This window comes from Armigeres subalbatus, chromosome 1 (assembly GCF_024139115.2).
Source record: "Armigeres subalbatus isolate Guangzhou_Male chromosome 1, GZ_Asu_2, whole genome shotgun sequence".
NCBI classification, from domain to species: domain Eukaryota; kingdom Metazoa; phylum Arthropoda; class Insecta; order Diptera; family Culicidae; genus Armigeres; species Armigeres subalbatus.
Window position 1 is genome coordinate 314,218,095 of NC_085139.1, and position 22,866 is coordinate 314,240,960.

The 22,866-nt window shown below is 41.0% G+C and overlaps 1 protein-coding gene across 5 annotated transcripts in view; it reads left to right on the top strand.

Moving 5' to 3' along the window:
- Nucleotides 1-22,866, top strand: part of LOC134207942 (potassium voltage-gated channel protein Shaker) — a 428,172-nt gene that overhangs the window by 224,418 nt on the left and 180,888 nt on the right. For 4 of the 5 annotated variants that reach the window (XM_062684025.1, XM_062684027.1, XM_062684026.1 and 1 more), the window contains exon 3: nt 22,562-22,576. The exons of the other annotated variant lie outside the window; for it this stretch is intronic. In XM_062684025.1, coding sequence (XP_062540009.1) covers nt 22,562-22,576 — 15 coding nt within the window. The remainder of the gene's footprint in view (nt 1-22,561; nt 22,577-22,866) is intronic. 5 annotated transcript variants of the gene reach the window in all.

Genomic DNA, 22,866 nt, shown 5'->3' on the forward strand with positions numbered 1-22,866 from the left:
GTGAGGCTCCGTACGAACAATTTCACTCAGCGGCAAAATTTGAAATGTCCTTGTTTCCTCCGGCGTCGTCTTCTGTTGGTTCATTTGAATTTCCACCTCTGGTTTTCTGTTACGAAAGATATACAAAAAGAGAACAGCACATATGATGACGGGAGAGAATGATAATCCCCCAAAGATTGTCCAATGTGGCCATTGAATACTTGTAGTGTTCAAACGGATTTGCTCCATCTCCTTCCTAGCTTCTAGATGCAGGTTGTGCAGGTGATGTAGGCTCAAATTAACAACAATACGTTGTTTTTCGATTCCCATCATCGGTACATGGATCGGTTTACCTGTTATATTCTGGTTGTAGTTCGAAAATGTTTGATTGTTGATCGTTACCTCACAGTTGTTGAACGAAATCAGATAAGTTCCAGACAGGTTCCTTTCAGACAAACCACAGTTGGTGTGTAGGGTAAAATTTCCTAACACATTGGTGATAAGATGTTGGTTGTCGATTGCTACGATTTCTTCCGTCGGGTTGGCTAGATAATCGCATTTGGCTGGTTTCCCATCTAACAAGTTGGACACACAGGCTGTAGAATCTAGTGTAGCGTCCTTAGCGTCAAAGATCTTTGGCTGTAGGCTGTTTACGATGTAGTATTGAGTTCCATGGTGTAGATAATTGTGGTTGGAAATATGGATTTGTTGACGATTAAACCAAGTTGGTAGAACGAAGATTTTTCTAAAAACTCTCGGGTCTAGTTTGGGCAATTTAAGTAAAAGGGCGATGTCGAGTTCGTTGGTGACTATTGATGTGGTGACGTAGGTAAGTGCTTCGGCGGTGTTCCAAACAGTCAAGTTTTCTTTGCTTAAATCTTTAACAAGTAATTCGACTTCTGTCTGACTCAATACCTTTTCATTAAGTATCCCTACTTTGGCTAAAGCAATTGTTTGAATAATGTGATCTAATTTATCATTCAAGAATTTAAGATTCAAAAATATGTTTACAGAATATAGTTCAGATGATTTTGAGTTAAGCAAGTCAATGGATTCTTTTGTTTTATACACTATTTCCTTCATTTGCAATGAAATTTCCCTATTTATTCTAATCTGTTCATTATTGTTGCTAACAAGGCCATTAATCGAACTATTGATAATTTTAAGATCTGTAGCATCAGGGCTTCCTGCGATATACTTCCATACTGTTCCTAACTGATTCCATCTTTTTCTTCTTCTGATTGGTAACAAATTTTTAAGTTGGTATCTAACTCGTTAAATTCATCTAATATGAGACTAGTAAACTGATTTTCTTCTATTTGTTTGAATTTTAATTTTAAATCTTGTATGTGAATTTTGAATGACTCCAAATTAAAGTGGTGGATGTAGTAATGAGAACTTATTTGAATACGTCCAGGGCCTTTATCATATAGGAAAAGAGGTAATTTGTCCGTTTTATGTATGGCGATCGTCTGTTGAGTACCGCCTCCAAAGAGTTGTAACAGTAAAAATCTAAAACGAAATTAAGTGTATCGAATTTTTAGGTCATTTTGTGGACTCGTCTGTTATCAGAAGTTGTTATAGTGCTATTGTGAACATTTTGATTTTATTTTTTTATAACGTGGGACGGTTTTTATCCGTCTTCTTGTCTTTTCAAAGGCTTCCTGGTTTTCGTTTATGTGTTTTGGAGTCAGCTTTTGTTATGGTATTCTAGGTCTCGATTTTGTTTTTCTGCAGATTTTGGTAAACGTTTTCGATAATTTTGGAACTTTGGGAGCTTGGAATAATGATTTCAAAGGGTGTGAATTTAGTACAAGAATGGATAGTGGAATTGTACTTAATCAAAGACATTTCGACAAGCTGTTTTGGTTTTTTCGTGGATTTTCTGCCTTCGTGATTCGGTAAATTTCTTGTAAAGTGGAGTGAAATCTTTCGACTACTCCATTCATCTCACTTCGTCCAGTTGCTGCTATATAAGAAGCGATTTTGTTTTCATTAAAGAAATTTGTTAATTCGCCAGAAATAAACGATTTTTCATTGTCCATTACGACAATTTCCGGTAATTTAAATTTTGTGAGAACTTCTTTTACAGCAGGCATTATGTCAACGGTTGCTCTTGATTCTACTAGCTGGACTTGAGCGAACTTGGAAAATTTATCGACGCACGTTAGGAACATTAATTTTTCTAAAAACATTATGTCAATGTGTACAATTTGGAAAGGTGTATTCGGGATAGGGGTTCTTTGAAGTGGATAATGAATAGGATTACGGTCATATTTATTTTCTTGACACAATTGACAGTTCTTCGTGAATTCTCGAAGCTTACTATTCAATTGTGGAAAATAATATTTCCTGAGGATTTGGGCTTTGTTTTCCTCTAAACCGCGGTGTGCTCTATAGTGCTCTTTTTCAATAATTCTCCATTGAACATCTTCTTCCGGTACGTCGATGAGGAATTTTTGAGAAAACGGATTTTTAACATGTTTTCTTGAGTAAAGTGTTTTTATACACTTCTTGTATTTGACCCATGATTTTTCCTCAGTTAATAATCCGTTTAACTTGGTCGGATCAACGTATTCTTTCAGAACCTGAAATATAGAGTTTTCATTAATATCGTTTATATGAATTAAAATTCGTGTATAGTTAGGGAAAGGATGAGTAGTTTCTATTTTGTCTGGACCTCTTTTATTATTACCTGGTGTTTAAAGGCATTAATGGGTGCTTCCGTAGATATGATGAACATATCATCACTATCGTCAGCTGAATGTTGGGTACAAGTCATAGAGCATGCGATGCGACTAAGAGCATCCGCAACGACATTCGATTTACCTGGTTTATAGGCAATCTCGTAATCGTGTTCCTCAAGATAAGATTTCATATTTTTTAATTTGGTGTTTGTATTTTAGGTGATAATGCAAATGTCAAAGGCTGATGATCTGTAAAAATTTTAAATTTGGCTCCGTATAAATAGTTTCGGAATACTTTAAGAGCCCAAAATATGGCCAACATTTCTTTCTCAGGAACAGAATGTTTTTCTTCTGCTCTTGTTAAAGACCGTGACGCGAAATGGATCGGTCTGTCTTTCCCAATTTCACCTTGTGAAAGTACAGCGCCTATCGCAAAGTCTGATGCATCTGTGGTCAATATATAGGGCTTTGAATGGTCTGGATATGCCAACACATCAGAAGATGATAGTATTGATTCATTTTTTCGAAGCATTTTGTCTCAGCTTCGTCGAGTTTGATTTTTTTTGTTGAACTCATGTTCTTCTCTCCCCTTAGAAGGTTCGTGAGGGGTTTAGCAATTTTTGCAAAATCCTTTACGAATCTTCTGTAGTAACTCATCATGCCAAGGAAAGATCTCAATTCCTTTATCGAATTAGGAATTGGGTATCTTCGAATTACTTCGATTTTTTGGGGATTGGCCTTGATTCCTGTGGATCCAATCACATATCCCAAAAATTCGATTTCTTGATGCAAAAATTCAGACTTATCTAGCTGAATTTTTAGATTTGCATCGTTCAATGCTTTGACAATAGTTTCAAGGTTTGTCAAGGCTTCTTCAAAATTTCTGCCAAATACAATTACATCATCCATGTATACGTAGCAGATTTTTCCAATGTGTTTACGGAGCACATCATCAATGGCTCGTTGAAAAATAGCCGGCGCATTTTTTAATCCAAATGGCATTCTTGTGAATTCATATTTGCCATTGTTGATTGAAAACGCTGTTTTTTCGATGTCGCTCTCTTTCATTCTGATCTGGTGGAAACCAGATGCCAAATCAAGAGTTGTAAAAAATTTTGGCCTTTCAATTGGTCCAATACATAATTAATTTCCGGCATGGGATAACGGTCTGATATGGTTTTTCGTTTAACTTACGATAATCGATTACCATACGAAATTTTTATCCCCGATGCATCCGTTTTCTTTGGAACAATCCAAACGGGTGACGTCCAAGAAGAGCGTGAGGGACGAATGATCCCATCATTTAAAAGTTTATTTATTTGTATATTGACTTCGTCAACATACGCTGCTGGATATGGATAAACCTTTTGGTGAACCGCGATATCGTCGATGGTGTTGATAGAGCATTCAACTACCGTGCTGCATGTAAGTTTATTATCAGGCTTATGAAAAACGTAGTCATGCTTTTGGAGTACATTTAGCAATGCTTTGTTTTGGTTCTCTGAAAGATGAGCTGTTCTGAATGAAGTTGGGTCTAATGCATTATTGCTTTGTATATCCGCGTTGCAGTCAGTACGTTCGAGTTCAATTTTGTCGCCGTAAAAGGTGTCGGGTGTCGTCACAGTTAAGCTATTCGATGCTTGTCGTTGGGGAATGTAGGACAGGAGGGTATGGTCAGTTTTGTTCACCTAATTGTAATGTTAAATTTTGTTTGCCAAGTCAACAATTGCACCTAATGTATTTAGTATGCCGGTTCCGATGATTCCTTCGAAAAAGTTATGAAAATTGTGAAGTATGAATTGTGCCGTATGGTCAATTTTTGGTGAAAAAAAATTAATATTAATTGCTGAAGAAGTATTGAAGTTGCCATTTGCACTAGAAATATTTCTTGCATGTAGTTTATATGGTTTCGCATTTTTGAAAGTGTAAGCTAATTTGGGACTAATAATATTAATATTAGCGCCTGTATCAATTAAAAAAGGAAAATTTCCGATAGTGGTTTTCAGCATTATATATGGCATACTTACCACTCTGGGGTCCATTCTAAAAAATTGGTAGATGCAAGGTTACTATCATTTTGAACAGCACTATTTTCGTCACTTGACGGAACGTTGGCGTCGAGTATGTTTTGGGTTTCTGTTTCTTGCTGTGTTTCTTCGTTGTAATATGAGTCGTATCCAGTGTCATAATTATAGTATGGGTCGTAATCGTAGTAGTCATACTGTTCTTCAAACGTTTGGTATGTATCCTCAAGTGGATATGCTTGTCTTTTGAAATTTGTATGTTGTTGGGAAGGAGGGTGAGGACGTTTCATGTTCATTGGAGGGCGATTTCCATAATTTAAATTTCGCGATCGTAGGCTTTGATCGACTTCCATTGGTTCCGGTGGGGGAAATGTTCTTTGCTGTGAAGCAAAGGGAAATGGTCTTTGCGGTGGGGCGAAAGTAAATGTTCTTTGCGGCGGTGGCATGAATCTGAAACGATTTGGTTGAGGCTGGTTTGGTTTGAAGAAATACTTTGGCGGGAGCGGAGGTGGTAAACCTGATCGGGCGTTGGAAATATTTATCTTTGGTGGCTCATTAGGTTTAGGTGTTGGTTGGTTGCCCAACTCGTTTCTGAAAGGTGCAGACCTAAAGTTCATATTATAATAGTCCATGCAAAATTGGTATGCTTGTCCGAGCGATGTCGGATTTGTACTTTTAATAAAATATTCAAAGGATTTTCCAATCCTCTAATAAAAGCGTCGAGAGCTTTGTCCCGAAAGTATGTTATGTGTACTGCTGCATTAAGTTTCAATTTATCATCAGTATGAATTTGAGCAATTATGTGGGTCAAAACATCATTTACTCTGCTATAATAAGTACTGATGTTTTCGTTGGGAAGTTTTTTAATTGTAGTCATTTCAAAATCTAGAGTTTTTACGTCACGTTTGTCTCTATAATAGAGAACAAGTGTCGTTTTAATTTCATCCCAATCACACGTAATATTATTTGCGTTTAGGATGTCGGCTGCTTCGCCTGTAATTTTTCGCCGTATCACTCTCTGAAGGAGATTGATTTGATCAGCTGTAGCGTTCCTGGCATTATAAGTGCGAAAAATGGAATCTACATCGGCCAACCAGTCCACTAATTCAGTAGGATTACCGCTGAATGAGTTGACTGACCGTACAAATTCGGGGACTCTACCAATAGCGATAAAGTCGTCTGCAGTCATGTTATTATTTACTACGTTGTTGGTGGCCATTATGTTTCTGAAGTAAATGTCCACCCTAGGTTTTTTGAAGGAATTCTGTATGATCTTTAATCAATTATATTTTGAAAAGCAAATTAGCTGTATTCACTGATGGTTAATCAATTAGTGAGGCTAGCAATTAGGAAGAGTGAAATAAAATCTACTCGTCACAGTAACACTTTTATGCTTCTACTTGGATTTTCTTGCTCATATGAAAGCAAAGGTAAAAAATCAAAACCGTCGCACTGTTTTCGACCGTCGCACTGTTTTGTTTCCACTCGGTAGAACGAAATTTTGTCACAATTGATCGGATAAAGATATTCACTTATGGGTAATGACGATGGAGAACAATGTTTTTTTTTTGGTTTCAATTGGTTTGTCACTTACACTTTTAGATAATAATGATAAAAATTACTTACATTAATGCCAGTACCATGATGAAATTCCTGGACTTTTTGGGTTGTAACTTAGGGCGGCCTCGCTCGGTGGGGAAAACCAGGCAGCTACTTCGGGTGATTCCTTTTTGCCGCTGCAGTGCTGCTACTGGGGTCCTAGTAGCGATCGAGCTTCTCAGCTTCGGTGTCCTGGCTCTCGCTTTCGTTGTCGTGATGGGGCTCGTTGAACCGGATTGTAACAGGTGAACTGGCTCCTTGAACCACTTTCGGATTTTGTGATATCCACTTAGGATTTTTTCCACTTGTTAACAATTAACGATTTTCACCACTTGTAACTTATACAATTCCCACTTTTGGCAAGGTCCCTATTCGGGCGCCAGTTAACTTTTTACCGGGGAGGTTCTTTTAAAAGAATGATCCGAGTCGGTCGATGGTAAAAACAGAACAGACTTTATTCAAGGTTCAAAACTCAAAATGTAATTTCAGCGATGACGGTCCCGCGGCGGTTGAGCCCACTCAGCATAGATCGATCGGTGCCCTCGACAATGTTGTGATTGTTTTTATCGGCGTTCGTTGTCCCGGCGTTCGTGACCCACTTGAGAAGTGCTGATGCTGCTTGTAGAGTTTAATGTCGTTCGTCGCTATGTGTTAACTTGCGCAAAGGCATCGCATAACAGAAAAACAATTCAATTATGCATGCATTCTGGTTGTCTGGGGCAGAGTAAACGCTGCACTCCTTCGGGAGGCTATACGTCCTTGTGAACCCAGTGTTGTATAATGCGGCTCCCACGGCATCTTCACCCTTGGAACCGTCGGTGTATATAATTGTCGAGTGGTGGAAACTGGAAGCTAGTAGCTGTTGAACAACTGGTCGTACTTTTTCCGGGGGGTCACCTGCCCGAACAGTTTTCTTCACATCCCACACAATCGTCGGTTTTCGTGAATTCGACTCACGATCACCATGCCTAGTAAGGCGACCGATTACGGGGAGCGCTTTATCCGTCAATTCAGGCAAACGATCGAATATTCGTTGAACTATAGGAAGGGTATCGTTATTTCGGTTTTAGCTTGTATTCGAATAGCAGTACGCGCTATAAACTTCGCCGCAAATAATTCGAAGGGGAGAGTTCCCGCTTCAGTCATGATCGAGTTTACCGGGCTAGTCACGAAGGCTCCGGAAGTGAACCGAACCATCCGTAGTCGAGACTGTGGCTTGAAGGTCAGCGTTCGATCCAAGGTTACGTCCAGGATCCTCAGTCTGTTTGTCCTTGGTATGGCTTTCCGGTCAATGGTGATATTCTGCGCTGGTTCACGACGCGCATTCGGGCTGCAGTAGAATATTTGAGACTTCGTTGCTGACACCGCGAATCCGACACTCTTGGCCCATTTGTCGACGGCCTTGATGGCAGCATGCAGTTAACGTTGTAGTACTTCGTTTTTTTGTTTACGTACAATGAGAAGAATGTCGTCCGCATACAGTAGAATGTCAACTCCGCTCGGCAGTATTCGGTAGATGGGTTGCATCGCAACGAGAAATAGCGTTACGGAGAAAACTGATCCCTGCGGCACTCCGTTTTCAAGTTGGTGCTCACGAGACAGATGTCCTCCCACGGACACTTGGAACGTTCGCTCCGAAAGAAAGCTTCACAGCATGTTCATCATCCGACCACGTATCCGTCATGACTTAAGAGTACGCAGTATGCCATGCCGCCAGGTGGTATCATATGCCTTTGACAGGTCCAGCGAGGCTATCCGGCAGTGCTCGTCAACGATTGGTAGTGATCTCTCCAGTTCGGCAAAGTAGGTATCGGTGCCAAGGCCGGAGCGGAAAGCGTGTTGGCGCTCATTAAGCCGTCCAGCCGATTCCAGCTCAGTTATCAGTCGGCGGTTGATTATCCGTTCCAGCAGCCTTGCCATGCAGCTAGTGAGCGATATTGGTCGGAATGAATCGGGTCCGGGCTCGTGGCAGTGTGGTTTTGGAATGGTAACGACAATGGCGTTTCGCCAGCTACCCTATCGAATCGGAACCTGTAGAGACACTTCGCCCTTTGTCGAGGGCCCACAATAGTTCATTCAGGGTGATGTCTATATTGTACTCATCATCGGTATTGGACGAAATTTCTATAGACCTTCGTTCTGCTACTGCCTTTGTCTTCTGGAATGATTAAGGGTAGCTAGAGGTTGCCGATCTCTGGCTGTAGAACGTCGCTAGTTCTTCCGCTACTTCTTCAGGGTTATTCGTGAACCCGTCCACTTGCTTGAGTACTACAGTTCGCTGTTGCCTACTGCCACGCAAAGTATTCACTGTTCTCCATAGCTCCATCGTCGTACTACTCGGTGATATTGTCGACATAAAATTCTTCCACGACTGCTGCTTTGCTTGCCTAATCGCCTTTCGTGCTGCCGACCTGGCTTCCTGAAACATCGCCAGCGCTTCGGGATCTTAGACACTTCCTTCGCCACCGAATTGCTTCCTTTGCTTCAGAGCACCACCATGGTACCGATTTTGATCCAATACGGCCGCTAGATCGTGGTATGGATTTAGTCGCTGCTGCTATTATGTGCTCTGAGAATCGACATCTGGGTGAATGGTTTCGGCGGTGATACGTTCGTACAACGACCAGTCTGCTTGGTCGTAGAGCCATTTACGTCGCGTCATTTGAACCGGTGCCAGCGAAAGTGGTACATAAACCATTTTTGTCGATTTTGTGTTTTTTACACCAACTGCTTCTGTGAGCAAAGGTCTATTAAGGGAATAACGAAAAAGTGATTTTTGACCACTAAATCTGGAGATATGCACTTTTTATTTTATGGTATATATCACAATGGCAATTTCGTTGCCAGAAAAAGTGGTACCACTAAAATCAGCTTATTGAAAAGAAAATTTGACAACATGGATGTTTCCGCAACAGATTTTAACCCCATTTTGAATTTCAAGATGGTTTACTGTTGTTTAAAATAATTTTATAAATGTACATGTACCACTTTTACTGGCAACGATTTTCGGTTTCTATTGCATTTTGTTCCCATTAATAGTGGTACATTTGCATTTTGTTCCAACAAACTTGAAATTTGTCAAGAAACTTCGCATATTTCTCATTACTACCTTTAGGCACACCAGTCATAACACATTGGCACTGTTGAGATGCAGAAAATTGCAAATTTGAATTTTATTTTCGAAGTTTTTGGAAAAATGCGTCTCCTGTAAAATTTACTCAATGTAACATGTACCACTTTCGCTGGCACCGGTTCATTTGTGAGTGTGACCATCCTGAGATACCACTATAGGGAAGTGATCACTGTTATGCGTGTCCGTCAGAGTTCGCCAGGTGAATCGGTGAGCTACTCTTTCTGAGCAGAGCGTGACGTCGATTGCCGAAGATCTACCCGTTGCCGGGTCGATTCGAATTGGGGAGCCATCATTCAGTATAACCAAATGTTTTTCCAACGAAGTTTCAGCGATGAAACGGCCAAGTGTGCTACACGACTGCGAACCCCACGCGAGATGGTGAGCATTGAAATCAGCCAGGAATATTACCGAACCCTCCAGCTGTTCTAAACAGTTCACTCAATGCTGTCTAACACTGAACAGAGCTCGGCGGAACATATATTGACACAACAGTTATCTGAATTGGTGTGTGAACACGTGCTGCAATAAGATTTAAGGTGGTATTGATTTGCAAACGCTCGGAGGGAATTCCTTCCCGGATAGCAAGGCCAACTCCGTGTTGCCAATAATGGACGTTGTTCGATTGTAGGAGCCACGTCGTTTCTGCCGATTAGATTCGGCGATACGACCGTCTGGTTGACCTTGGTCTCCTGGAGCGCGATGACTGAAGGTTCGAGGTCGGCGATGAGAAGTTTCAGTTCGTTAATGTTCGCCCGGAGTCCACGCAGGTTCCACTGCAGGGCAAAGCAGCCGCCAGAGCGACCGTTCGTTGCAGATATTGTTGTAGACGATAAAGAAGAAGCAGATTCTCTTCGCATCGGCGCTCTTCGGTGCGAAGGGTCGGCTGTAAAAGGAGAAGGGGCCGTAGTTTCTGCTAGAGAGTGAGAAAAACTAGAACTTGCCTGTGGGACGTTTTGCCCCACAGTGTCAGCCGCTGTCGAAACCATTACACTAGTTCTACCAATAACGACAACAGCCGGCACTGGGGAAATGCTTTATGTAATATTCGCTCGTCGTATGTTGGATGGTCATTCTCCAGGGGATAGAAGTAACGTTTTGCGGTAACCTGTAAATATATCAGGCGCAGCAGAATCTGCCAACGGATGGGAATATATAAGACTGACCTGTGGGACGTCTTGCCCCACAGTGCCAGCCATTGCCGAAACTACTACACTGTTGTTTCCAGAACTACCGGCAACAGCCGGCACTGGGGAAGACTTTGTGTAGTATAGTCGACTCCTTCGTTGCTCGATGTGGTATAAGAAATTGGTGCTGAATGGTTTTTTGTTGGCGTGAGTTCGATTCCATCTGTTTGTGTGGGGTGACGGCCAGGGCTATTCCTTCTCCCTGTTGTCTTTCTCGAGTTTGCTGAGTTATGATTACATTGTTGTTTCCATCGACTACAGAGGTGAATTCACTATCAACGGGTTGGGGCAAGACGTCCCGGATAGTTCCTTCGACCTGCTGCACTTGCGTCGGAAGGGTACTGCACATTCCCTCTTCCGAACCGATTGCTCTCGTTGTTGTCCGTGTTCATGCGTGGGTTGTCATTATTATCCAAACGGTGTTGAAGAGTGAAGTTGTCGAATGTGTTGATTTTTGGATATCTCCGACTCCTCAGTCTCTTCGCTGCAGTACTCTACCTTGATAGGGCGCGACAATGTTGCTGATCTCTTAGGAGGTGGGCTAGTTTCTGGTGACGTGACAGGTTAGCGCGTGTATGACCATAGTTGAAACAGCCATAGCATAGTATGGGATTCGGGAAGTATGGACGAGTAGGAACATGGTTTAGCCGGCCGACCAAAATATGTTCCGGATACGTGGTCTTACAGAAAGTAAGAATCAACGCAGGCGTGTTGACACGTTTTCCACTTTCATTCCTTGTAATCCGCTGTACACGGATGACGTTATCGGCGGCCATCTCCTCTAGGATGTCTTCTTCGGCCATCTGAATCAGTTCGTAGCAGGAAATAACGCATCTGCAAGACTCGGATGGGGAACTATCTCTACCTCTGTTCCGTCGATGAGTTTGGTTAACTTGAGGTGTCTTGTGACTTGGGCTGGATCTCGAACGCGGAGAGTGTATTTTGATCCTTGTGCTTCGGATCTAGCGCTTTCAATCAGTCCACCGGCACAGGCTTCAACTGACTTTCCAACAGTATACACGTTTGACGATAGCGATACACTATCTTTCCCGGTCAGCAGTAAGAATGTCAGTTCACCAAACTTGTTGGTCGGGTCCATATACGTTGGAACTCTTCGTTTGACTGACCCTCCTGGAAACGAAATGCATTGTAATACCCTTCAGATATCGATCTTCACTTTCCTTCTACAGATAATTTGCGAATTCTCATAACCTTTCGCCACTTTTTTTTTTCCAAAAGGTTTCCCTTTGGACGCACCGTCCACCACACCACCAAAAAAATCAATGAAACCAGTCGGGCAGCCGGATGAATACGATTTGTTTTGTTTTGCACAGCATATGGAGCACAAACGAGATCACTTTTTTCCTCCGTTTTTTCACCAATTATCACCGGAATTTCACTGTTGGACTTTTCTATATTACTTCCCGCACTAGTCCGGCAAGGGTTCGGCCGCGGCAATCGCAAAACACACGGAAAATCGCTTTTTTTGTCGAGACCGCGCAAAGTGGTAATCGTACCTGACGGTGTGTCGGAACGATGATGTAGGTGTTCCGTGTTTTATTAATACTATCATCCTTATTTGCAACGATACATTTTTAGCTATCATCAATAATACATTTCAATTGCCTCTGGCAGTTAGGATTTTTTCACTGGTTTAATGAAACCATGTAGGAATTACAATGTTATAAACTTAAACTAAACTTAACCTAATTTATACTAAGGATACAAGAATAGAAGATTGTAACGAAAACTAGTAATTATTTTGTTGGACATTTGTTGCAATATCTCAGTATTGGATATTCTAGGAAGATCATTGGTACTATACCATGGAGGCAACTTCAGAATCATTTTCAAAACTTTATTTTGAATCCTCTGAAGTGCCTTCTTTCTGGTACAGCATACAATATAGCTGATCTAAAAATTTGTTTGTAGTTGATCAACTGAAAAAACTAAAGCGCAGTCGAAGACGTTGGCATCGTTACTTGAGAATTCATCAATCGTCCTGTGCAAGATTGAATTTCAAACACGCTAGTGACGATTACAGACAGTTAAATGTTGCACTGTATAAAAGTCACGTTTTAAGAGTGCAGAATAATTTACGTCGTGAACCTAAATCTTCCTGGAGCTTCGTGAATAGTAAGAGGAAGAATACGTCTGTCACTCCTAATGTGGTTTATGAGGATAGAGAGCCGACAAGTGAATCTGAAGCGTGTGATCTATTCGCCAGACACTTCGCATCTGTTTTCCAGTCGGAATCATCTGACATTGAGGCTGAGCTTGCTACGACAAACGTTCCATTGGACGCTGTGGATCTGAATACTTTTGTAATATCGCCTGCTATGGTCATCCAAGCCGCTAAAAAGCTGAAAAATTCCTTTTCTCCTGGGCCGGATGGTATTCCTGCTGCTATACTTCGTCGCTGTGCTACTGCTGTTGCAGAACCGCTTGCCTTTGTTTTTAACAAATCATTCGAAAGTGGGGTTTTTCCCATGTGCTGGAAACATTCTTATATGTTTCCGGTACACAAAAGTGGAGATCGTCGTGATGTCAAAAACTACCGCGGAATCACTAGTCTGTGTGCCGCTTCAAAGCTATTTGAAGTCATGGTTAGTGATCACGTTTTGCGCGCAACGAAGGCTTATATCTCTAACGAGCAGCATGGATTCATTCCCGGCATATCCATTACTACAAACTTGCTTGATTTCACGACTACTTGTATGACAGCAATGGAAAAAAAGCGCAGGTGGACGTTATATATATACGGATTCGAAAGCGGCTTTTGATAAAATTGACCACAAGACCTTCGGAAATTGTCGCGATTGGGCTTTTCGGACAGACTCGTTACATGGTTTTCATCATACCTGTCTGTTAAGTACGGGGCTGGTATTTCCTCACCATTCACCTGTTCTTCAGGTGTCCCACAAGGAAGCAATCTGGGACCGTTACTGTTTGTCATATTTTTCAACGACGTAGCAAATTCTATTGGATTTAGATGCAAGCTGATTTATGCCGATGATCTGAAAATATACATGGTATACATGCTCTCATCTACAAACACTGATGAATATGTTTGCTCTCAGATGTCAAGAAAATAAGCTTATGATCAGCGTTCCAAAATGTGCTGTGATGACTTTCCATCGCTCTAAGGATCCGATAATATTTGATTACCACATCGATAACTGCTGCCTCAAGAGGGTTGTCCGCATAACAGATCTTGGCGTTGTATTGGATTCAAAGCTCAGTTTTCATCGACTCCCATTATGCGTCGATCATTTCCAAAGCTAATCGTCAACTTGGCTTTGTGACTAAAATTGTGTATGACTGATCCACATTGTCTAAAGGCACTGTATTGCTCCGTTGTAAGGCCAATTCTCGGAAACTCATCCATTGTATGGGCGCCAAACGACGTAACATGGAATCTGAGAATCGAGCGTATCCAAAAACGATTCATCAGGCTCGCATTGAGACATCTTCCGTGGCGGGACCCCGCGAATCTCCCTGCCTATCCCGAACGATGCCAATTGCTTGGTCTTGATACCTTGGATCGGCGACGGAAAATTCAGCAGGCTACGTTTATTGTAAAGTTGCTGAACGGAGAAATCTACTGCAAGCGAATAAATTACTGAAGCATTGAAAAAAAATCTGGTTCAGTCGCCTCTCCACATTTCGCTATTGACATCGAGATAGGGAAAGTTCGAAATTTGAAATATAAACTTAATCCAAACAAGCTCGTTGCTATGAAAAACGACAACAAAACAAATGTCATTTTTTGTTGCTGATGTGTTTGTTATTGCCTGAAGATGGTCTAGTACAGCGGTTCTCAACCTGGGGTACATGTACCCCTGGGGATACCTTTGCTGGCCCTAGGGGGTACCTCGGACAAAAATGCATAATGGCGGATGTATTACAATTCCAATCAAAATTTATTGATAAAGTGTAATATTTTTAATTTCAAAACATTGTCTTGTACATAATATGCATGACGATCAGTAAACCAAAGCCTATTGAATCCTGCCCTCCACAACTCGCTCAGTGTATGAAGGACTGTGGACCACAGATCAAAAGCAAAAACGACAAATAAACAAATTTTAAAAACTTCAATGCAGTCTACCTGATCGAAACAAAATGTTGAATAATATGTTAAGAATATGCTTCCGAATCAAAATCTTGAGTCTAAAGGTCCGGAAGCCATTATTTGAGAGGCATGAGGTTTTTTTTTTCGAAAAGCTAAGTTGCTTCTTTGCACGAGGATTGGAAGCATCCTTCTACGCTTCTCGAAACCTCTTTCCAAGCAGCTCGGAAGCCTGCTGTCAAGAGGCTCGGATCAGTACTGAGATTTTTATTTTCATTGAGAGAGGTCACGCGATATTTACATTTTATTCATCAAAGAAAACATAAACAATGTAAGGAATTTCGCCAAATTTTCACGGATTTTTATATAATGAAAGCGCCTAAATCTATTGTAAACACGCTGTTTCTCCTTCAATAATGAACCTTCCTCTTCGAAAGTCAGGAAGAATAGAATCTTTTTTGTCGACTAGTCATCGTTATTTGCACAGATTTATTGAAACTAGGTATTTAAAATTTTTTATTTCAAAACAAAGCAACATTCCCAACATGACTGCTTTTAATGTGACAGGTGATCGGGAGCCCGCTACATTTTCATTTGGTCTCTTGAAAATGAAACTGCAACTGTATTCGCTTCCACGTGACGATCACGAGAACTACCACTACTGGCTCGGACGACCCCTTTCGAAAGATTCGGAAGCCTCCTTTTAAGAGTTTTGGAAGCCTCCTTTCAAGAGACTCTGAATCTTTCTTTAAAGAGGCTCAGAAGCTGCTGTTCCTTTCAAGAGGCATGGAAGCCTACATTCAAGAGGCTCGAAAACCTACTTCCAAGAGGCCCAGAAGCCTCATTTCAAGAGGCCCGGAAGCCTCCTTTCAAGAGGCCCGGAAGCCTCCTTTCAAGAGGCCCGCAAGCCTCCTTTTAAGAGGCCCAGAAGCCTCCTTTCAAAATGCCCGGAAGCCTCCTTCGAAGATGCCTGGAAGCCTCCTTTAAAGAGGTCCGGAAGCCTTCTTTCAAGAGGGCCGGAAGGCTTCCTTTCGAAAGGCCCGAAGCCCTCCTTACAAAACGCCTGTAAGCCTACTTTCTCGGAAGCCTTCTTTCAAAAGACTTGGATGGCTCCTTTCAAGAAGCTCCGAAGCCTCATTTCAAGCGGCTCAAGTGATTCGGAAGCGCCCCTTTCAAGAGGCTCGGAGGCCTCCCTTCAAATGGCTCGGAATTCTTCTCACAGGGGGCTTCGAAGCAACCTATCAAGATGCTCAGAGGCTTTCTATGAAGTGGCTCGAAAGCAGCCATTTAAGAAGATCGGAAGCCTCCATTCAAGAGGCTGGATGGCTCCAATAGTCATGAAAGTCCTGTAACTTGAAGCTTGATCTATCAACCGACGGAGTGATAAAGATTTCAGCCAACTTTTTGGAGAACCATAAATCCCGTCAGGTTTCAGGGCATCAGCGGCAAAGTATAATTTCGGCTGGCAGTTCTTGAGTTCTTGAGAATGGATGTAATGTCAATGAATAACAAATAAAGTGCGCATTAGTGAATCGTAATCGTAAGAACAAAAAAACCGAAGTGATCCTTATACATGCAGTTCGAGTTGTAGGTAAATCAAGATAAGTTTTTAATATTTATTAATCTTTTTTTAACAGCAAAAAATTAACAAGTAGTTTGGATACAATATCATTTTGCCTATTTTTTTTATATATTTAGCCGCTCATTAGATGGTTGCACCGTTGCACGCTGGTTCTGGTTGTTCGATTAAATTGTCATATCCTGGGGCCTCATTGTGCATCTCCTTTCGACAGTTTGCATGGTTTGCTCGTTTCGGGTCGAGGAGCGCAATGCTACCCCTGTACTCCTTTTATTTCTAGGATCTTCCAGAACATGCGTACAAGATAATAATGCTTCAATCTATTGTTTCTGCAGATAGTTCCGAAGCAGAAACTGCTATTATTTGGAACAAATTGACCTAGTACGTGATATTTTGGCTGGTGGGTCTAGGGGTTCGGTATTTGGTGTGTGTGGCAGACTTCCCAAAATTTCGACTGGTCGGTCTCCGGGAGCAGAGTTGTAGCTTGCCAGGGTTGAACATTTTATATGGAAATTGCCTTCCGCAAGTATTCTTCTGAACACAGGTGTATCTGTAACTTATATGTAGCTTTTCGTTTACTCATGTAAGGTAGCGACAGCTTCTATCGGCACCATGAATATTTTATGGCCATAATTGAGGATGGAACTGGCTAAAACTGATGATGAAACTGGTTTAAACGATCTCCGTAATACAATTATTTTTTTGAATGGATGTATTAAAGCAAAGTGTATAGGCCTATTGACAATATCATGTGGGGTGTTTGAGAACTGAACACTTATCTTAGATGTGAACATTTCGAAGGGAATACAATACTAGGCCTTTCTTTTTATCTATTGCCTGGCTATTTGTTTGGTGGTTTGGTAGCTTTCGAGTTAAATCCATAGTAGGGCCGTCTAGAATCTGAAAAGGCTGGTGAATAAGAAGTTTTGAACAAAAACATGCTTTGTATATGTTTTTTGTTCTTCACAATATCTTTGAGCTTTATATACACGTTTCATAGACATAGCATTATTTTCAAGTGTATAAAATAAAACATGATTATTTTTCGTATTTAAAAATTCATTGAATACTTCGTCATTATATAGGTGACGACGTAATATAACGTAATAGATCTTCTTCTTCTTCTTATCGGCATTACATTCCCACACTGGGACAGAGCCGCCTGGCAGCTTAGTGTTCATTAAGCACTTCCACAGTTATTAACTGCGAGGTTTCTAAGCCAAGTTACCATTTTTGCCTTCATATATTATGAGGCTAACACGATGATACTTTTATGCCCAGGGAAGTCGAGGCAATTTCCAATCCGAAAATTGCCTAGACCGACACCGGGAATCGAACCCAGTCACCCTCAGCATGGTCTTGCTTTGTAGCGGCGCATCTTATCGCTCGGCTAAGGTGGGCCCCTCAATTTAACATTGGATACTGGGGGAAAAAATAATATCATGTTTTTTTTTTTCATTTTATTAAGGTTGCATGGATCGCATTACTTACCAAAGTGAAACCTCATTCGTGCAACTACTTACCCTGTCCCAATAACGAAAATCCCTTCTGTGGAAACAGTGGCGATGCAAAGGTGATCTCAGTCTCTAGTAACAAAAGATGTCACACCAACTATTCTATTCCTTCCCAGATGATCGTGAGGACGTGGCCGGCTCCGTTATTGTTCCTTTAATTACTGAGCTCTCGACCTGTGCACATTGAGGTTGGAAAGCTAATCCCAAGCCCCAACTATTGGTTCCCTGTGCAATTTTTATTGTTCTGGTCAATCACGGAGTAGCGACTACGAATTGTGCGGTCATCAAGCTCAAGCTCAACCATAAATCCCGTCAGGTTTCAGGTCCATTTTCATATACGTTATGAGTAACGGCTTTTTCATTTACAGCAAAAAATAGGGGGTACCTCAATTAATGAAAAAGTTCGAAAGGGTACCTCTCAAGAAAAAGGTTGAGAACCGCTGCTCTAGTAGCCTGAAAATTGAACACATCGACATGAGGAGAATGAATCCTGGAAAAAATATGATCAAAACACGTCGAGATAGAGAGATATCGAGATAGGGAGGTTATCGAAAGGTAGAAACCCAAGCAACACAAGTCAAGCGAATCTGGTTGCAGCAACTTAATTGTGACTGAATCTGGTATTATATAAGTAACTGTTATCTTCCCGTAACACGGTAGATCACTTTGACGTAGTGTGTTGCGGTGTAAGATCTACCAAACAGAGCCCTAACCTAATCCATTTTTCTAGCTAGGGCAATAAGTTGTGGTAATTAAGGATTCATCGTATTTAGTCCTCGCTGCCAACAGCAGTCTCAGAAATAAAACGTAATTAATGTTACCTTGCAGACCGTTGAAAGACTCGAATTCCTCTTGTTTGAGGCTAAACTGTATGCAGCGGAAACAACTTTTCAAGCAATTAGTTGAAAAACCTCGGTACCCGGTCCTAGGCTGAACTGACTGCTGGAAAAATCGAGTTAAGGGTTTAAATACGTACTAACTCTTCATGAACTGGTGAACAATGGTAGTGAGAGGAACACACGGAAGTTCTTATTACTGAACAAATTCTCTTGCTTGAAATGGTCTTGTAGACAGAGCTAAATCCCGGGTTTTCATTGTTTACTGGTGATATTCTAGAAGCAAGACAAGGATGTGGCTAGGGTTCCGATGCATGGCCAAAAACAGTATCACTGTGCTGTTTTCTCAAGAAAGGATTGATTTCCTATTGATAAGGGGCGCGCCTTCAATGGGATTGCTCTCTATGAAGGGTCTAAATAGCGGGACTTTGTCATGGTGATCTTGAGAAAACAAAACAACAACTGTATCGAAACCGATACTGCATTGCTTCTCATTGCAAGCACTGGAGTAATTCGACATGCACTTAAACACTAAGGATACGGGTAACGCTACAATAGATCTAATAATTGGTCGCAGTGGCACACCCGAACAGGAAAAAAAAAACTGTTATCTGTGTGTAACATGTGTGCTGCTCGGGAAGCCTAAATGTATGTAGATTAAAGGGACCGAGGAAACCATCGACAAAGGAGATATCAAGATAATTAACATCTAGATGTAGATGTATCCTCAGTTCTGAACTTGTATTAGTCCTAAATATTATATGTTGTTGGTATATCGGTATTTTCATTACCAATTCTGAATCTACTTAGTTCCAGTGCAAATACAACTGTTACGGTCCTTCATCATATGTTCCACAACGGATGAATTTAAATGATTCATAATAATAATAACAATGATAAGCATGCATTCGTTATAGAAAATACACTCCTAGTTTCCTATGAATATCGATTCATTTTTTTTTTTCAACTCCGAAACATAATTACTTGGTTAGCAAACATCGAATGGTTATCAAAATCATCACGCTCATTCCTTCCGTTCACGGCATACAAAAGACAAGGCAGGCTCAGCATGCATGTAAACATTCAGTTTGAATTTAAACATGTGACGTCACTACTATCTTCGCACAAGCTGAACCGAGATGATACTCTACGATCTCAGCATGCTTACTTTTTGTACTCTACCATGTGGCGATAAAACATGCGTCACTCTAGAAGTGTCATTTTTCTAACTAACCTACCTTGTTTTCTGTATACCGTGCCCTCCGTCTATGCAGCGCTCCATCCCAAAAACCAAATACCTACAATAGCCAATTATCCAAACAGGCGTTGCCTAGCATCCACCAATCAATACAGCGCCATCACAGGCACACAACCGTGACGACAATAGCCCTACACTATCACTGCGAGCGTCACTGTTTTCCGCATCCGCGAATCCAAACCGCAATGACAAGCGAAATGGAAACGCATGGCTTCCTACGGTCGTCAAACTTGCGGCTCATATTGCGTTATTCCGCTTCAAGGATTCAAAACGGAATCCTTTCTCGAATACGCTCGTACCGGCAGTAAAGCAAAGTCACAGCAAGACACTGACTGGCGGCGGTAGCAAAAAGTCCTACATAATTGCCTCATCCTGCGGTATTAAACCCATCGTGAGTGGTTCGAGAAACGTTTGAGGATCCGTTACTGCTGCTGCTGTTCGGCTCCGGCTGAGAGCGTTCATATGGGTTCGCTCGAGTAGAAGTATAAGAAGGTTCAAGTTTTTTATTCGACTTTCTTCGCCGTCGAGTGCCATCTCGTCAGTGGACGGTTTTCCCCACGTTACTCTGCAAGAGCGGTCGTTGTCCCAAGATTGAAGAAAGTTCTTTTTTTTTTGCTTCTCGTCGACTTTTGCCGGATAGAAATTCCTCTTCAGATTCCTTTGTGGAGTAGGGTGGAAGGAATCATAGATGGAATATGCATGCCCGCGTTTGCGGTTTGTTCTACGTGAATTCTGGTGAAACTGTTTGAAGAGTGCTCGTTTGATCTGAAGAGCGAGTGGTCGAAGTGTTCGATGAGATTTCGGGAAGATTTTCCCTTCTGGAAATGTCTGCATGGCAATTTGTTTAAAGTTTCAAACGAAAAACGAAAAGTTTTAATGTTCTGACGTAGAAAATATTGAGCTTTTCATATTTTATCAAGCAGATTCTTTGCAGATGTAGTATTTTAAAGCAGAACCTAGCTGCACTTTTAGTTCAAAAATGAAACTAATTCAGTAATAGTTGAATTTTGTAATAAAATAGATTTTTTGTATAAATATCATTATACGCAAAATACGCATTTTATCAGACATACGATGCATTTATCACTTAGCCTGACATAATTAAGCAATGAGCAAAACAATTACTGGCCTTGTGGCCCACAAGTTGTGGATACAGTATCCTCCAGAGATAATAATCATTACTTCAACAGCAATGTCAATTCCACTCAAAAACTCATTACATTAAAACTGGCCAATTTCAATAATTGCCCGAATTGATTTCCTAACGCCGTTCAATAATGCAAACGTCGACTGCAATGGGAGTCCTTCAAGCGACGACAATTTGGCTCCCACTGAAAATTCGTGTGTCTCGTTGCCACCGGAGTATGTCATCTGCACTCGTTAAAAATATAATAATTCATTAATCCAGCCAACCGTACGACGGCATTCAGCCAGCAGCACAAAATCAATCAACCCGATTAGGTTCATTCCGGATGCAAAAATAGACATTGACACTAATTCCGTTTAATGGAAGCGGTGCTGCGACCGCGGCTAGCTATCGTGGCAGCATGACGGGGGCGGGCATGAACGATGGAAAGAGAGAATGGAACCACCTCTTAAATTTGGTGAAGCGAATCATTTCGGATCCGGATCGCTTCCACAGAAATACAAGATAAGACTCAGCTACCGCCATTCAAATAATTCCAGAAACAGCTACTGAATTGTTGTGACGTAATTTGATACCAACAAAAAATAATTAGGTGTCCGGTGAGTTGGTCAGACAAGAGAATTCAGTAGAGAAATCGTATCAAATTTTGTTACCTTCGATCAAAGTATTCTCTGTACAACGCATCATTGAGATAAAATTATATTAAATCAAAATGCATAAAAACCAATATTTGTAAATCAAATCGTTGCGATTTTGACTAATCATCTCTTTGACCAAAAGATAAGTATCAGTAGCAACTATGTCGGAAATGAGCGAATGATAGCAAATTTTTCGTACTTTCGTATCTAACGATTCTTTTCCCTTAACATCAATGGAGCCGCGTGGTCGTTCACACAGCGTGCCGCGACCTCGAAAACATAATCGAATGTCGCAGATTTTCATAGCCCTCTGCACTAACAAATCAACACGCGAAAGCAAGATACACAACCATCGAAACAGGAAGTTTGGTTTTATTGGCATTTCCCGCTTTAAAGCATCCGTATCCATCCACTTGGATTGGCAATTTCCAGCACGTCGTCGTCGGTCGTCGTCAGCCGCACTGGCAGACGGCGATGGAGGCCGTGCGAGAATGGCATCTGCTGTGCGTTGGCATGTTTTCACTCTTTTTCCCCGTTTTCTCTTTTATTGGGCTTCCAAAACGCTGTGTAACGGCAGGATGAAACACACTGCGTACTACTACATAAATAATAGAGCGTGTGGTTTATGTGCATCATTCTTATGCTTTGATGATTTATATGGAAATAGTTATTTTAATCTGCTTAAAGCTATTTCAAACGATAATTTATGGAAAGCAGAGATAAGTTGTACCGTTAACTATGTTAGTTTATTTGAACTAGATTTAATATGTTGCCAATTCATTGATATCAATATGCTAAAAACCACTGAGCTTAAATATCAAATCCTTATAATGTTATATTCATTTGTTTGCTTTCCAAGTCCTTAAATTAAAAATATGTTTATTATAATCAACTTTTTTTTCTCGTTACAGGTACGTAATAAAAGGGTAATGAACTGATGTTTAACAGTAAGTCAATTCGATAAATAGGCAAATATTACACCCAAAATTTATTCACACAATAAATACGAGAATGAATGTTAAACATAAAAACAAAACCTGTTAATTTCTGCTTACTTAAAAATTGTTTTATCCTATTTTAGACAAGTAAAAAAGTAAATTTAAAATCATCTTAACACCCAAGCTAATACTCGGAATATTAAAATTTACTGAATCTAAGCCAGAGCTACCAGAGAACCTTTTGGAATGGATTTATTTACTGCTGTTTTGAACCTTTT